Below are 19,350 nucleotides of genomic sequence, written 5' to 3' on the forward strand. Positions count from 1 at the left end.
TAAAAGATAGAAACATAGTTCAAAGATTGGAAACAATAAAACATTTCGCAAAAAATTGTCCAAAATATATCAAAATTGCTTATGCAATAAAAATTGCAGAATTTTGAATGCTGAACGCCACAAAATCATTCAATTATTAGTAAAGAAAATTATGATGCCTGACAGTTCGATCAATTTCTTAGCAATTAAATCCAAAAAAAAAACAAATAAAAAGCAAAAATTGGACGAAACACTGCCAAAATCAAGCACACATGTGCAAATCTATTAAACAATGAAATTAATTTAGAGCCGAAATGCTGTACCTTTTTAATTTTTGTCATTCAAGTTCATCTTTAAAAAATATAGCAGACAGATTGCCAGAAAATATCCTTAATAGCTTTGCAGATCTGCAGTCTCCAAAAGATAGAAGCAAATAAGAAAAAGAAATTTCTTTTCAATAAATGCTGAGATGTTGTATTTTGACTATGAAACTGTATAATTTAATACTGCTTATATTAGCTGCCCTATGATAACCTTCAATTAGCGTCACTCACACTCAATTGACCTTATCTCCTTGAATTAAAGTAATAAAAAATCCACTTGAGAGTCAGAAAACATTTTAGAGAGAAATAAGTCAGGTCGAATCAAAAAAATTAATCATGCGGAATCAACAAAAAAATCGCTCGGATAATAGTGAAAAATGACGTCACACACACACACACACAATTCAGTTGAAACTGCACGAAAGAATAAACGAAAAGCAGATTTGAAGTGATTATGACGTCATATGTTCCTAACAAGAAATAGAATATCATTCAATGGAAAAAAAACGTTTAAAATCAAAACTAAGACCCCAATAAAATATTTAAAATTAATTATCAGTCGAAATGTTTAATTTACATTTCAGCCATACCCTCAGTGCCGCACTATGTCCAATGAAAACATTTCAAAACCAATTGAAAAATCTCAAAAAAGCTAAAATCATTATTTTTAAACAACTGATAAAAAAAAGCAGAGCTGCTAAGACTTATAGGTCTCAGGAAAATGATTGGTCGCTACATGCTAGAATGCGAAGAAAAAGGAGAGAAACAAAAACATACCAAAAGACTAAATCTTGATTTTTGAAAGTTCAAAATAAAAATGAATAAAAATTAGGTAGAACAATTAAAGTTACTTATTTAGCACAAATTATAGAGCTATCCTCCTCTATAGTTTAAAAGATAGAAACATAGTTCAAAGATTGGAAAAAATAAAACATTTCGCAAAAAATTGTCCAAAAATATCAAAATTGCTTATGCAAAAAAAAATTGCAGAATTTTGAATGCTGAACGCCACAAAATCATTCAATTTTTAGTAAAGAAAATTATGATGCCTGACAGTGCGAACAATTTCTTAGCAATTAAACTCAACAACACAAACAAACAAAAAGCAAAAAATGGACGAGACACTGCCAAAATCAAGCACACATGTGCAAATCTATTAAACAAAGAAATTAATTTAGAGCCGAAATGCTGTACCTTTTTAATTTTTGTCATTCAAGTTCATCTTTAAACAAAATAGCTGACAGATTGTCAGAAAATAGTCTAAACAGCTTTGCAGATCTGCAGTCTCCAAAAGATAGAAGCAAATAAGAAAAAAAAATTTTTCAATAAAAGCTGAGATGTTGTATTTTGACTATGAACCTGTATAATTTAATACTGCTTCTATTAGCTGCCCTATGATAACCTTCAATTAGCGTCACTCACACTCAATTGACCTTATCTCCTTGAAATCAAGTAATGAAAAATCCACTTCAGAGTCAAAAACATTTTTGAGAGAAATAAGTCAGGTTGAATCAAAAAAATTAATCATGCGGAATCAACAGAAAAAATCGCTCGAATCATAGTGAAAAATGACGTCTCTCTCACACACACACAATTCAATTGAAACTGCACGAAAGAATGAACGAAAAGCAGATTTGAAGTGATTATGACGTCACATGTTCTAACAAGAAATAGAATATCATTCAATGGAAAAAAAACGTTTAAAATCAAAACTAAGACCCCAATAAAATATTTAAAATTAATTATCAGTCGAAATGTTTAATTTACATTTCAGCCATACCCTCAGTGCCGCACTATGTCCAATGAAAACATTTCAAAACCAATTGAAAAATCTCAAAAAAGCTAAAATCATTATTTTTAAACAACCGATTGAAAAAAGCAGAGCTGCTAAGACTTATACGTCTCAGGAAAAAGATTGGTCGCTACATGCTAGAATGCGAAGAAAAAGGAGAGAAACAAACACATATCAAAAGACTAAATCTTGATTTTTAAAAGTTAAAAAATAAAATTGAATAAAAATAAGTAGAACAATTAAAGTTACTTATTTAGCATAAAATTATAGAGCTATCCTCCTCTATAGTTTAAAAGATAGAAAGATAGTTCAAAGATTGGAAACAATAAAACATTTCGCAAAAAATTGTCCAAAAATATCAAAATTGCTTATGCAAAAAAAAATTGCAGAATTTTGAATGCTGAACGCCACAAAATCATTCAATTTTTAGTAAAGAAATTTATGATGCCTGACAGTGCGAACAATTTCTTAGCAATTAAACTCAACAACACAAACAAACAAAAAGCAAAAAATGGACGAGACACTGCCAAAATCAAGCACACATGTGCAAATCTATTAAACAAAGAAATTAATTTAGAGCCGAAATGCTGTACCTTTTTAATTTTTGTCATTCAAGTTCATCTTTAAACAAAATAGCTGACAGATTGTCAGAAAATAGTCTAAACAGCTTTGCAGATCTGCAGTCTCCAAAAGATAGAAGCAAATAAGAAAAAAAAATCTTTTCAATAAAAGCTGAGATGTTGTATTTTGACTATGAACCTGTATAATTTAATACTGCTTCTATTAGCTGCCCTATGATAACCTTCAATTAGCGTCACTCACACTCAATTGACCTTATCTCCTTGAAATCAAGTAATGAAAAATCCACTTCAGAGTCAAAAACATTTTTGAGAGAAATAAGTCAGGTTGAATCAAAAAAATTAATCATGCGGAATCAACAGAAAAAATCGCTCGAATCATAGTGAAAAATGACGTCTCTCTCACACACACACAATTCAATTGAAACTGCACGAAAGAATGAACGAAAAGCAGATTTGAAGTGATTATGACGTCACATGTTCTAACAAGAAATAGAACATCATTCAATGGAAAAAAACGTTTAAAATCAAAACTAAGACCCCAATAAAATATTTAAAATTAATTATCAGTCGAAATGTTTAATTTACATTATAGCCATACTCTCAGTGCTGCACTATGTCAAATGAAAATATTTGAAAACCAATTGAAAAATCTCAAAAAAGCTAAAATCATTATTTTTAAACAACTGATAAAAAAAGCAGAGCTGCTAAGACTAATAGGTCTCAGGAAAATGATTGGTCGCTAAATTCTAGAATGCGAAGAAAAAGGAGAGAAACGAAAACATATCAAAAAACTAAATCTTGATTTTTGAAAGATAAAAAATAAAATTGAATAAAAAAATAAGTAGAACAATTAAAATTCCTTATTTAGCTTAAAATTATAGAGCTATCCTCCTCTATAGTTTAAAAGATAGAAACATAGTTCAAAAACTGCCAAAATCAGGCAAGCGTGTGTGCTATTCTAATAAACAAAGATACCTCATGTTATAAAGAGTTATTCGATGCATGAAATATCAAAGTTAAATTGCCATATGAACTATTTTTTGAAAAAAAAACCCTTTAAAATCCAAATTTGAAGAATTTAATTGAGCCGAAATGCTGTATCTTTTTCATTTTTTCTCATTCAAGTTCATCACTAAGAAACATAGCTGACAGATTGCCAGAAAATAGCCGAAATATCTATGCAAATCTGCCGTCTCAAAAAGACAGAAGCACAGCAAAAAAACAAGACATTTCTTTTCTATAAAAACTGAGACGTTATATTTTGATTATGAACCTGTACAACTTATTACTGCTTCTATTAGCTGCCCTCAAAAAAACCTTCAATTAGCGTCACTCACATTCAATTGACCTTATCTCCTTGAATTAAAGTCATGAAAAATCCATTTGAGAGTCAAAGTAACTCTTGAGAGCAACAAGTCAGTTGGAATCAAAAAATTAATTACGCGAATCAAAGAAAATCGCTCAAATAACAGTGAAAAATGACGTCACACACAATTCAGTTGAAATTGCACGAAAAAATGAACAAAAAGCAGATTTGAAGTGATTATGAAGTCATATGTTCCTAAAAAGAAATAGAATATAACTCAAAGGAAAAAACGTTTAAAATCAAAACTAAGGCCCCAAAAATATTCGAAGAAATTAATTATCAGTCAAAATATTTAATTGACATTTCAAGCAAATTCTCAGTCCCGCACTATGTCCAATGAAATCATTGCAAACAAATTGAAAACCTCAGGAAAAAGCTAAAATCATTATCAAACAACTGATAAAAGCAGAGCTGCAAAAAACTAAAGCTCTCAGGAAACTGACTGGCTGCTACATACTAGAATGCGAAGAAAAAGGAGAGAAACAAAAACATACCAAAAAACTAAATCTTGATTTTTGAAAGTTAAAAAATAAAATTGAATAAAAATTAAGTAGAACAATTAAAGTTACTTATTTAGCATAAAATTATAGAGCTATCCTCCTCTATAGTTTAAAAGATAGAAACATAGTTCAAAGATGGGAAACAATGAAATATTTAGCAAAGAAATTGTCCAAAATATATCAAAATTGCTTATGCAAAAGCATTTGCAGAATTTTAAATGCTGAACGCAACAAAATCATTCAATTATTAGTAAAGAAAATTAAGCTGCCAATTAAGCTGACAGTGCGCAAACCAACTCTTAGGAAATAAACCCAAAAAAACAAACAAAAAGCAAAAAATGGACGAGACACTGCCAAAATCAAGCACACATGTGCAAATCTATTAAACAAAGAAATTAATTTAGAGCCGAAATGCTGTACCTTTTTAATTTTTGTCATTCAAGTTCATCTTTAAACAAAATAGCTGACAGATTGTCAGAAAATAGTCTAAACAGCTTTGCAGATCTGCAGTCTCCAAAAGATAGAAGCAAATAAGAAAAAAAAATCTTTTCAATAAAAGCTGAGATGTTGTATTTTGACTATGAACCTGTATAATTTAATACTGCTTCTATTAGCTGCCCTATGATAACCTTCAATTAGCGTCACTCACACTCAATTGACCTTATCTCCTTGAAATCAAGTAATGAAAAATCCACTTCAGAGTCAAAAACATTTTTGAGAGAAATAAGTCAGGTTGAATCAAAAAAATTAATCATGCGGAATCAACAGAAAAAATCGCTCGAATCATAGTGAAAAATGACGTCTCTCTCACACACACACAATTCAATTGAAACTGCACGAAAGAATGAACGAAAAGCAGATTTGAAGTGATTATGACGTCACATGTTCTAACAAGAAATAGAACATCATTCAATGGAAAAAAACGTTTAAAATCAAAACTAAGACCCCAATAAAATATTTAAAATTAATTATCAGTCGAAATGTTTAATTTACATTATAGCCATACTCTCAGTGCTGCACTATGTCAAATGAAAATATTTGAAAACCAATTGAAAAATCTCAAAAAAGCTAAAATCATTATTTTTAAACAACTGATAAAAAAAGCAGAGCTGCTAAGACTAATAGGTCTCAGGAAAATGATTGGTCGCTAAATTCTAGAATGCGAAGAAAAAGGAGAGAAACGAAAACATATCAAAAAACTAAATCTTGATTTTTGAAAGATAAAAAATAAAATTGAATAAAAAAATAAGTAGAACAATTAAAATTCCTTATTTAGCTTAAAATTATAGAGCTATCCTCCTCTATAGTTTAAAAGATAGAAACATAGTTCAAAAACTGCCAAAATCAGGCAAGCGTGTGTGCTATTCTAATAAACAAAGATACCTCATGTTATAAAGAGTTATTCGATGCATGAAATATCAAAGTTAAATTGCCATATGCACTATTTTTTGAAAAAAAACCCTTTAAAATCCAAATTTGAAGAATTTAATTGAGCCGAAATGCTGTATCTTTTTCATTTTTTCTCATTCAAGTTCATCACTAAGAAACATAGCTGACAGATTGCCAGAAAATAGCCGAAATATCTATGCAAATCTGCCGTCTCAAAAAGACAGAAGCACAGCAAAAAAACAAGACATTTCTTTTCTATAAAAACTGAGACGTTATATTTTGATTATGAACCTGTACAACTTATTACTGCTTCTATTAGCTGCCCTCAAAAAAACCTTCAATTAGCGTCACTCACATTCAATTGACCTTATCTCCTTGAATTAAAGTCATGAAAAATCCATTTGAGAGTCAAAGTAACTCTTGAGAGCAACAAGTCAGTTGGAATCAAAAAATTAATTACGCGAATCAAAGAAAATCGCTCAAATAACAGTGAAAAATGACGTCACACACAATTCAGTTGAAATTGCACGAAATAATGAACAAAAAGCAGATTTGAAGTGATTATGAAGTCATATGTTCCTAAAAAGAAATAGAATATAACTCAAAGGAAAAAACGTTTAAAATCAAAACTAAGGCCCCAAAAATATTCGAAGAAATTAATTATCAGTCAAAATATTTAATTGACATTTCAAGCAAATTCTCAGTCCCGCACTATGTCCAATGAAATCATTGCAAACAAATTGAAAACCTCAGGAAAAAGCTAAAATCATTATCAAACAACTGATAAAAGCAGAGCTGCAAAAAACTAAAGCTCTCAGGAAAATGACTGGCTGCTACATACTAGAATGCGAAGAAAAAGGAGAGAAACAAAAACATACCAAAAAACTAAATCTTGATTTTTGAAAGTTAAAAAATAAAATTGAATAAAAATTAAGTAGAACAATTAAAGTTACTTATTTAGCATAAAATTATAGAGCTATCCTCCTCTATAGTTTAAAAGATAGAAACATAGTTCAAAGATGGGAAACAATGAAATATTTAGCAAAGAAATTGTCCAAAATATATCAAAATTGCTTATGCAAAAGCATTTGCAGAATTTTAAATGCTGAACGCAACAAAATCATTCAATTATTAGTAAAGAAAATTAAGCTGCCAATTAAGCTGACAGTGCGCAAACCAATTCTTAGGAAATAAACCCAAAAAAACAAACAAAAAGCAAAAAATGGACGAGACACTGCCAAAATCAAGCACACATGTGCAAATCTATTAAACAAAGAAATTAATTTAGAGCCGAAATGCTGTACCTTTTTAATTTTTCTCATTCAAGTTCATCTTTAAAAAAAATAGCTGACAGATTGTCAGAAAATAGTCTAAACATTTTGCAGATCTGCAGTCTCCAAAAGATATAAGCAAATCAGAAAAAAAATCTTTTCAATAAAAGCTGAGATGTTGTATTTTGACTATGAACCTGTATAATTTAATACTGCTTCTATTAGCTGCCCTATGATAACCTTCAATTAGCGTCACTCACATTCAATTGGCCTTATCTCCTTGAATTAAAGTAAAGAAAAGTTCATCTCAGTCAAAGTAATTTTTGAGAGAAATATGTCAGGTGGAATCAAAAAATAAATTACGCTTATCAACAAAAAAAATTGCTCGAATAATAAAGAAAAATGACGTCACACAATTCAGTTGAAAATGCACGAACAAATGAACAATAAGCAGATTTGAAGTGATTATGACGTCATATGGTCCTAACAAATAGAATATAATTCAGAGGAAAAAACGTTTGAAATCAAAACTAAGACCCAAAAAAGAAATTCGAAGAATTTAATTATCAGTCAAGTGCCGCACTATGTCCAATGAAAACATTTGCAAACCAATTGAAAAATCCCAAAAAAGCTAAAATCATTATTTTTAAACAACTGATAAAAAAACAGAGCTGCTCAGACTTATAGGTATCAGGAAAATGATTGGCTGCTACAGGCCAGAATGCGAAGAAAAAGTAGAGCAACAAAAACATATCAAAAAACTAAATCTGGATTTTTGAAAGTTAAAAAATAAAATTAAATAAAAATAAAGTAGAACAATTACAATTCTTTTTTAGCATAAAATTATAGAGCTATCCTCCTCTATAGTTTAAAAAATAGAAACATAGTTCAAAGATTGGAAACAAAAAAACATTTTGCAGAAAAATTATCCAAAAAATAGCAAAATTGCTTATGCAAAATAAATTTGCAGAATTTTGAAAAATGAATGCCACAAAATCATTCAAATAATAGTAAAGAAAATTAAGATGCCTGACAGTGCAAACAATTTCTTAGGAATTAAATTCAAAAACAAACAAAAGCAAAAATTGGACGAAACACTGTGAAAATCAGGCAAGCATGTGTGCCATTCTAATAAACAAAGATACCTCAAGTTATAAAGAGTTATTCAATGCATGAAATATCAAATTTAAATTACCATATGCACTATTTTTTTTTAAAAACGCTTTAAGATCCAAAAGTGAAGGAATTAATCTAGAGCCGAAATGCTGTATCTTTTTCATTTTTTCTCATTCAAATTCATCACTAAGAAACAAAGCTGACAGACTTCCAGAAAATAACCGAAATATATATGCAGATCTGCAGTCTCAAAAAGACAGAAGCACAGAAAAAAAAACAGAAATTTCTTTTATATAAATACTGAGACGTTATATTTTCATTATGAACTTGTATAACTTATAACTGCTTCTATTAGCTACCCTCAAATAACCTTCAATTAGCGTCACTCACATTCAGTTGACCTTATCTCCTTGAATTAAAGTAATGAACAATCTATTTGAGAGTCAAAGTAACTTTTGACAGAAACAAGTCAGTTGGAATCAAAAAATTAATTACGCAAATCAAAGAAAAAATCGCTCGAATAACAGTGAAAAATGACGTCACACGCACAATTTAGTTGAAATTGCACGAACGAATGCACAAAACGCAGATTTGAAGTGATTATGACGTCATATTGTCCTAACAAGAAAATGATTGGAATTCAAAGGAAAAACACATTTAAAACCAAAAATAAGACCCCAATAATATTTGTAGATATTAACTATCTTTCTAAATATTTAATTGACATTTCAGGTTAATTCTCAGTGCCACACTATGTCCAATGAAATCATTTGCAAATCAATTGAAAAATCTCAGAAAACAGCAAATCATTATTTTTAAACAAATGATAAAAGCAAAGCTGCTAAGAACTATAGGTCTCTGGAGAATGGTTGGCTGCTATATGCTAGAATGCGAAGAAAAAGAGAAACAAAAACAGAAGAAAAAACTAGTTCTTGAGCTTTGAAAGTTAAAAAGTCAAATTGAATAAAATGAAGTAGAAAAACAATTACAATTCTGTATTTAGCATAAAATTATGTAGCTATCCTCCGATATAGATTAAGAGGTAGAAAAATAGTTCACAGATTGCAAACAATGAAATACTTCACAATAAATTATCCAAAAAATATGAAAATTGCTTATGCAAAAAATTGCAGAAATATAAATACTGAAACTAAATCATTCAATTATTAGTAAAGAAAATTAGGATTCCTATCAGTGCGCAAAAAAACTTCTTAGAAATTAAATCCAAAAAACAAAAACAAAATGTAAAGTTGGACGAAACACTGCCAAAATCAGGCAAGCATGTGTGAAATTCTATAGAACAAAGATACCTCACGTTATAAAGAGGCATTCAATGCATGAAATATCAAATTTAAATTGCCATTTGCACTGATTTTCGAAGAAAAGATCCACTTTAAGAACCAAAAATGCAGAAATTAATTTAAAGCCAAAAATGTAATTAAAAAATGGGGAAAATGAATTTAGAACTTAGAGTTTAAAACGCATTATTAGACTATCAAAAACACTATGAATATGCGGGCTCTGTGGTATCAAGCTCAGAGGTCACATTAATACAGCTTCAATTAAAAAATATTTCTAGGAAAAACTTAACCATGAGCAAACAACTGGGCCAATTGGACGAGAAAAAATGGTTTCCTGTATGCCGCTTTCTGTCAAAATACACTTTTCAAAGTCGAAAAGTCATTCACTGAACGCAGAGCATGATAAAAAAACCCAACGCATGGCAATTGAATCCTTTCGCTTTTAGGTCAAAATGTCGTCTCAACGAATAGTAGTTCCGGTTAAAAAAAAGCGTAAGAAAACCAATATTTCTCTTCGAGTCGTAAAAACCAAGAGAAGGCCAAAAATAGCCTCAGCTATCGCCTTGCGACTAATAATGAACACAAGCAAATGCTCGAGTATGAAAATCTGCTTACTTGTGTTGAAAGGCGAACCAAGTTTTGTCGCCCTCTCTCCACGTTTTCACTCCTGGATTCTCACTTCCTAAGGCTCCTTTGCCATATACCTAAATTCACATTTGCTAAAAGACAACGATTTTATTTTTGAAATTATTTTTTATGATAAACCAGACTAGAAGACAGAACACTTTAACATCAACATACCTCGCAAGTCTTTCCAGGCAATTTTATTTAATCTCAGAAAACTTTCTATCTTAGACAAATTCGACAAAAAAAACAAATCTCTTAAACCGAATATCAACATTTTAATACTTTAATTTAGAGAGTCCAAGAGAAAAAAGGCAGATAAAATTTTGAGCTTTAAAATAGCGCGAAACACCAGAGGAACAAAAACAAAACCGTAACCGACTACGTTCGGTCGAATTACTGACGATAGTCGGCAGATCAATTGTGCCCTACTTTAGTCAATGTGCCTGACTTTAGTATAATTTCATTACAATTGTACATTAATTTAGGCTTCAGGTAATCAAGCGAACAATCAAATCGATTGTAAAATAAATCGCAAATTAAAGTTATCCTCAGTCGGTTCATTCAAGTCGAACTGAAATCAAAACAAAGGAAACACTTTCGATAATCATGCTTCGTTTTGATAAAAAAGCAATTTTTAAAAATACCTTAAACAAAACGGTAGTTTCTCAAACATAAACCAATGAACGTCGGACGAATTGCTATCGAACGCCCGGCGAGGCAAACAATTTAAAAGGGGGGATAGGCAAGACAAACGTTTACGTTGCAAAATTTTCTACCTAGGGAGGGGTTCGAACCTGCCCCCTCTCGGCTAGGAATCGAGGACAGTAAGCACTAATCTACACCACCAATGTATGGTAACCGCTCACAATCGGTTTTATTTTAGCAACAAATTTAATTTCTGAACGTGCGCAATTCAAATCACACAAAAAATGAAAATTCAAGCGTGAAGAAGTCACTCGAGAAGTGAAATTGAAAAAATGTTCCAGAAGAAAACGGTCATGCAAAGGTTTTGCATAAAAACACACACGTTCACAATAATTGTTTCAAGCTTTGTTCGAGAGAAATTAAAAAAGAAACAAATTTTTAAACTTCATCTATAACCCAATGTCTATCGGAAAATAGCAACATACGCACCAATAACCTTTAACAAAAACAATGCGTGTTTACGAAAAAGATCTGACACATTAGTAGTGGATAAAACAAGGGATTCAACCACCAGTAAAATTTGTCCCTTTCTCCTAACGCTAATTGCGCATGTCGAATCGGGCCAAATTTTACTGTTTGTTGAATCCCTTGTTTTATCCACTACTATATATTAGCTCTATATTCACTTCTTTTATATTTTAAATCTATCATTTCTTGTCTCACTTAGTGCAAACCACTAGTACAGAGTTAAGCTGGTAATTAACTGTTATCAGACGGATAGTTTGGGTTCTATCCCCACCGACTCCGGTGGACGTCCCCAGATACTAGTATAAAACTAATCAGTGAAACTGCTTCGCAGATGAGACCGTGTAAAAAGCACGTAAAACCAACTTGCGAAAAAACTTGAACAAAAATTGAAAGAAATATTAAAATAATAAAAATTTTCATATATCCCCTAATCAATATTTAATCAATTTAAAAATGAAACTTTCTGTCTCACTTGGTGTAGTGGTTAAATCATCGAGTCTAGTTAAGTTGCTTTAGCAAACGGAAGGTTTGGGGTTCCTTCCTCACTGACTCCAGTGAACGTCCCTCGACTCTGATGAAATACTATGAAACTAAGTGAGATAAAAAAAACCAAATTCTCAGTTCTTAAAAAGGATAATCCCTGCTGTGAGACTGTATATGGGACACACTGTGATGGGTATACAGTCAAAAACACTGAGATCGGTGGAAACACAGTGATTAGTGTTTTTCTCTGTCTTCTTGAATATTATACTTATAAACATGCTCTCTGAATTGATTTCTAGTGTGACCATATCTATATCTATGAAGATAAATACATAGTCTACATTTCCTATTTCTAAATCTATATAATGATATATGTTTATAAACATTACACATACTACATGTTAGATATTGATCAGGATCAGAATAATAATATCCCAAATGTTCGATATAATCTTTCACTTTAACCATATTGTTACATACATAACAAGAATATTCTATTTCCTTACAATTATTACAACATTCTTTCCAAGGTTTATTTATACACTCATCGCATTTCATTTTCATTTTTCGAAAAATTAATTGATTATTTCCCTAAAAAAATACATGTCTCAATCAACTAATACTAGTGTCATAAACTTCTGCGATGTCTGTAATCTATCCTTTGAATCAAAGAAGGCTTTATACAGGCATCAATCATACGATCTCAAACATAAGGAACTATTGGAGAAAATGTTTGAGTCTGAAGAAGAGGAAATCTCGGAGAGGGTGTAAAATTTGGATGAAGATGATTATATTTTTAAAACTAAACCAGCCACCAAACCTAAAACTAAAACTGAAGAGGATATCTACACCAGAATTAAGTATGAATGTAAAGAATGTCATGAAGAATTTAGAAGTAAAGTAGCTAACTACTCATTCATATAGTCACACTCGCATGTATCTAGAAAACACAGAAGACTTCGATATAAACTCAAGTCAGAACATGAGAGAATTTTATATTACTGATAAAGGTGGGAATTACATTGAAGATATAGACGAAGCAACTAATTACTCTTTAGAAGAAATTAAAAACTGTTACCAGTTCAGAAAAGTTAAGAGTTTTAAATATAAGATCACGGCTGAATGTGAATTTAAGAAGAGAACCAAAGAAGAAGTTAAAACTACTAAAATATTCTTCAATACTGATTATATTAATAATAATGCAATATATGAAAACGGTGACTTCAATCGGTGGCTAGATTTCGAAAAGGAAATATATGAAGGTTATGGTTATGATTTTGAGTTTCTTGGAATAAGAAGTATTCAGTTAAACATTGAACCAACTAAAGCGTCTATTGGTAGTTATATAGATTTACCTCCTGATCTCAAAACTCTAAATCGATATTAAATATACGTAGTTACAAATACAATTGCTTACAACTAACTATAACTGCTTGGCTACATCCCGCCCCACACCATGCAACTCGAGAAAGTAAATATGTAGATAAACTAATTGAACCAAGACAACAACATGAAGATGATTTTGCTTATATAATAAGAATACAGAAATTGTATAATATTAATATTTGGGTATACACCTTGTGGTAATGGTAAAATAGAATTGTTTAAACAAGTGGATGATTTTAAAAAAGATAGAAAAGATGTAAGAATACTAGTTTGGAGTAAAGGTCAAATAGAACACTGTGCCCTAATAAAAAATATAGAAACCTTGTTAGAACGACCAAATAAAAACAACATTAAATATTATTATTGTGATAGATGTACCTATTGGTTTAACTCACAAATTAAATATGATAAGCACGAATGCAACAAAACCAGAGATTGTTTGTCCTAAGAAAAAACATATTACTTTTGTAAATGAACACAAACGTCAGAATATAAAAAATATTATAACTGCCGATATAGAATGTTGCATTGTTGATCCACGAAGCGGTTTCACCGATGTCTCAACTAATGATTTAAAATATGTAATAGCTGAACATATTCCAATAGCTGTGGGTTACACCTGGCTAGGTAACTTCAAGCACTACTTCGGTCTAGCCTGCATCAAAAGATTTGCTAGAGATTTGCTAATGAAATAGAAACTGTGAATAATTTCAAACATAATGAAAAGATGATATTCACAGAAGAAGATAAATTATATCATGAAACTAATAACACTTGTCATATCTGCAGCAAAACATGTATTAATAAAGTAAGAGATCATTGTCATGAAACTGGTAAATATAGAGGACCAGCATGTAAAATATGTAATCTAAGATACAAACAACAAAACTTCATTCCAGTTATTCCATAATGGCTCTGGCTATGACTTCAACCTACTATACAGTGAACTCTTTAAACAGAATAATGATAAAAGAAAAGTAGATAACATACCACTAGCTGCTGGTAAATCTAAGATGTTTAGCATTGGTTGTCTCAAATTCTTAGACAGTTATAACTTCTTAGCTATGCCTCTAGATCAAATGGCAAAGATATACGGATGTAAAACTAAAACATTATATTCATATGAATACTTTGGTTTGGAAGATTACCAAGAAGTTATAGGTAATCTAAAAATAGAAGACTTTAAATCCTCTCTACATAATAAATTACCAACACAAGAAGAAGTAGATAACTTTAATAATGAAAACAGTAATAAAACTGGTAAAGATCTAACTATAGAGTATTTAAAAAATGATGTGGAAATATTAGACTATTGCATGAATGAATATGTTAAACTATGTATGAAAGAATTCAAGCTCAATCCACTACATTACGTTAGTCTCCCGGGTTATAGTTTTGATTGTTGGTTAACGTCAAGCGGTGTAGCATTAGATACATTACAAGATAAACAAATGCTAGATGATTTTGTTGGAGCAAAGCGAGGTGGTATATGCGGAATAATGGGTGATAGATATATAAATAATCAGGGAACCTGCTTCGCAGATAGTAATACTAATACTAATGCTAATAATAATGATAATACTAATACTAAAACTAATACTAGTACTAATACTAATACTAATGATAAAGTTATTAATAGAAATATATGGTACATAGACGCAAACAACCTATATGGTTATGCAATGATGCAAAAAATACCCTATAAGGATTTTGAGTTTATTACTACTACTACTCTAGATGTAACATTGAATACTCCAGATGATAGTGATCATGGTTACTATATAGTTTGTGATATTGATTATACTAATGAATGTAACAGGAGAGAACAGAAAAGTTAGCACTAATGCCTAATAAAAGAAAGATAAATGATAATGAATTGGGATGCAGAGAAAGAGAGAAAAGTAAAGCAAGAACAGAGAAATTAATCTTAGATCAAAACAACAAAACAGAATATATGTTTCATTATAGGATGTTAAAGTTCTATGTTAAGATGGGAGTAAAATTAACAAAAATACATAGAGTAATTAAATTTAAACAAGATTATATATGTAGCGATTATATACAAAACAATACAAATAAAAGAGCAACAGCTAAAACTGAAGCAGAAAAGGATGTAAGGAAATTAACGAATAACTCATTATATGGAAGAATGTGCCTGAATCCTCTACACTTCTTTCAAAGCAAGTTCTTGCATGATGAAGAAAAGATAATGAAAAGTGTAAGTAAACCAACATTTAAGAATATAACTAGATATAGAGATTATAGCCAAATAGAATATATAAAGAAAAAAATAGAATATGATTCTCCAGTATATGTAGGTGTTACTATCTTAGAATTAAGTAAATTACACATGTATGATGTATTATATAATATTCTACAACCATCCCTCAAAGATCTAACACTTCACTATATGGATAAGGACAGTTTCGTATTAAGTTATAGTGAAGGTAAAGTTAGTGATGAGCATATGGACTTAAGTAATCTAGACATACCTATAAAAACTAATAATAAAGTCCCCGGTAAGTTTAAGCACGAGCTGGGAAGTAGGATTATTGAGGAATTTATAGCATTGTCCCCCAAAACATATAGCTTCAAAAATTATCCCAAAAACACTAAAGAAAAAGGAATAAAGAAGCATAATAATGCTAGGCACATAGATTATTATTATGCATTAATGAATAATACACAGAGAACAGCAGATGAATGTAGAATACAAAAAGTTGGTGATAACATGACAGCAACAAAAACAAGTAAGATTAGTCTAAACACATTTGATGATAAAAGATTTTATGTAAACATTATTAAAAGCTATCCTCATGATGAGAATCTATATCTATTCAAAAGAGATTTAATAAAAATGATCCACCAAGCATCATTAGATGGAGACAAAGACCTACTGGTTAATAATATTCTAGAACTAACCATTAATGATGATAGAAAGTTAATTGAAGTTGCTATTATATTATATAACGAGATATGATTTAGGAAAAGGGGATAAGAAAAGCGCTAGATATAGAACAATAAAACGTATAATGGAGGTAAGAGATGATATATTTGGCAGGGGATTAAATTGCAACCCAAATAACTTAGTAGAAAGACTAGAATTATTAATACTAGAAACAAAAGCCGGTCATGATGGATTATATGATGAAATGCTAGATATATCTAAGCAACTATTATCTATGAATATTATTAATCAAAACCAACTAGATAATTTTGTTTTTAATTATGGTGAATAGGTGAAACCATGACTACGTCCATCAGGGAACCTGCTTCGCAGATGACTATGTCCATAAATAAAACGTTAGAAAAACAACAACAACAACTAGCTAAAGAAGTATTCAGTCCTCAAATAACAAAGTTTAAAAGACAAAGAATAATACCACTATATAAAGATGAAACATGGTCAGCTGATTTATTATATAAGTAATCTCTAAGTAAATACAATAATAATTATAAGTTTATATTAACAGTTATAGATATATTCACAAAACATCCACAAGGTGGCTCTGAACCTAGAAAACCAGAAAAGTTATGGGTAGATAGGTAGTGAGTTTTACAATAAAACATTTAAATCTTTACTTAAAGAATATGGAACCGGCAAAGCCGCTTCAGGGATAGAGCTATATTCTACTTATAGTAATTTAAAGGCTGTGTTTATAGAGAGATTTAATAGAACATTATTACACATAATAAATAAACCAATGTTCATCAGCGGTGATGGTAATTGGGTAAATATATTAAATGATGCTGTTGTAACATATAACAATAACATCAACTCAACAATTAATATGACACCAGTTGACGCTTCTAATGATCCTGATAAAGTTAAATACTATGTTAATTCTACCAAAGCAACACCAAAATTTAAAGTTGGTGATTATGTTAGAAGTGCAGATAAACGTAATATCTTCTCTAAAGGTTACACTTCTAATTGGAATAGAGAATTGTTTAAAGTTAATGAAGTTCTAAAAACACAACCACCAACTTATAAAATAGGAGATATTAATGGTGAGATAATAGAAGGTAAATATTACGAACAGGAATTATTAAAATCTGAGTTTGATTTAGAATCTAATAATAAAGTTTTAGAATCATTAAATATATTTCTTAAAATAAATAATGACAAGAAATAGATTCAATCAAGCTAAACATAAATCAACATCAATATCAACAAACAACTTAACAGTAATTAAGGCTCGTGGGTTATTCCTAGAAGATAATGATAATATTGATATGAAGGATACCTATAAAATTACAAATGTTCATCCTCCGATAGATGGAAAAGATGTTGTTAATAAAGAGTATTGTGACAATAACTTATTATCTTCTAATATTAAAATAGACATATTGAGTAAAAACATAACTGAACTAAGAAAGGGTGACTTTGATAAAGTTACAACAAACATTACAACTAAATGAAACACAAGTTAATGATGAACTAATTAATGAGTTTATTGAATCAACAAATGAAGTCAGAAATACTGTTAAGTTTTGTAATAAAGTTGCTGCAGATACTATCTCTAAATATAATCAATTAAAGCAAGAATTTGATAATAATAAGTTTAATCAGAATATAACTAACATACACTTAGATGAAATGTTTACTAACGGTCTGAGAGAAATGAAAGAATACAATAAACAATACTTTTACAAAGTAAGTTACTTGATAATAAAGAGAAAGATAGACTTGAGATGCATTATAGTTTTAATCAAGAAGATATAATGAAAGAAATAGAAAGAATTTTTACTAATGAAAATAAGCAAAGCAATGACCAATCCAACAGCACCGAGTGAGAGATTACTATATCCAGATTTATCATCAGTATCAGAAAGATTGATAAACGAAAAGATTCAAGCTAATAATAAATTTAACAATATTAACATTATAAAAGATATTAGAAATTATTATGAAACTGAAACTAATAACTATAATGAGAAATTAAGTAGAAATAAAAATTATATTAACGTAGCTGAGATAACAGAAAGTATTATCATCAATAGCAACAACTGCAACAACATCAGTTTCATTAACAGGTATAGGATTAGCTTATTCTATAGCAACAGCTTTTGCTACAGCAACTGTTTGTGGTTCATTATCAAAAACAATTAGTACTAAAATTAGAAATAAAATTATAAAGTATTCACAAATGTATATTTTAAGTAAACAGTTTAGTGATAAGTTTAATAAACTATATACTAAATCAATGAAAGATAATAAAATAGATAATGATGAGTATAATGAATTTGTTAAGTTATATGAGGATTATAAGAAGAATAAGAAAAACAAGCTGAGTATTTTTTAGATTAAGATATTAGTGCTTAGTAATAACAATGTTTTTAGTAATAATAAAATTAGTATTAATATTTATCGATAAATATTTAATCATAATCATAGCTATAATCATAATCATAAACATAATATAATCATGGATATAATCATGGATATAATCATAATCATAAACATAATCATAAACATAAATATAAACATAATCATAATCAAATAATTATCTTTTCTTTGTACCTAAGTATAACCCTCTACCTTTTTGTACTACTTTTATACCTTCACCAGTAGTTGCAAATATAATTAAATCAGGTGTAGCCGCTAGAGCTGCTTTAGGGTTTCTAGATGCAGCTGCACTTCCTATTTTACTTGCTATTTCTAATGCTCTTACTGGATTATTAGCAACTTTCTTTCCAAAATTAACCGTAGCTTTACCAACACTTTTAAAGAAATCTTTAAGTCCTTCTGCTTCTATTGTTGCATCAGATACTGTCATTGATTTATTCCTTCATAATTTAGTGCAGGATCCTCTTAACATCTTAGTACCTTTTGAAGTAATAGCTCCACTTATATTATTAGTACCACTATAATGTCTACCTCCAACACAATATGAATTAGTTTTGAACTTATTTAAAAGACTCATTTCTATATATAAAAAAAATGGAAGTTAAAAAGTATAATCCCTTTGTTGTTATTAAGCCTAAGCCTAAGCCCAAGCCCAAGGTTAAGCTTGAAGCTAGAGGCTTGGCTCTAGAGAATAAAAAGAAATTAGACATTAT

The 19,350-nt window shown here is 29.8% G+C and overlaps 1 protein-coding gene across 2 annotated transcripts in view; it reads right to left on the reverse strand.

Annotated features, from left to right (window-relative positions):
* LOC142348835 (uncharacterized) overlaps positions 1-19,350 on the reverse strand; it is a 199,139-nt gene that overhangs the window by 150,824 nt on the left and 28,965 nt on the right. For both annotated transcript variants that reach the window (XM_075400369.1, XM_075400368.1), the window contains exon 4: positions 10,234-10,322. In XM_075400369.1, coding sequence (XP_075256484.1) covers positions 10,234-10,322 — 89 coding nt within the window. The remainder of the gene's footprint in view (positions 1-10,233; positions 10,323-19,350) is intronic.

This window comes from Convolutriloba macropyga, chromosome 10 (genome assembly GCF_964194025.1).
Source record: "Convolutriloba macropyga chromosome 10, txConMacr16.3, whole genome shotgun sequence".
Classification (NCBI taxonomy): Eukaryota; Metazoa; Xenacoelomorpha; order Acoela; family Convolutidae; genus Convolutriloba; species Convolutriloba macropyga.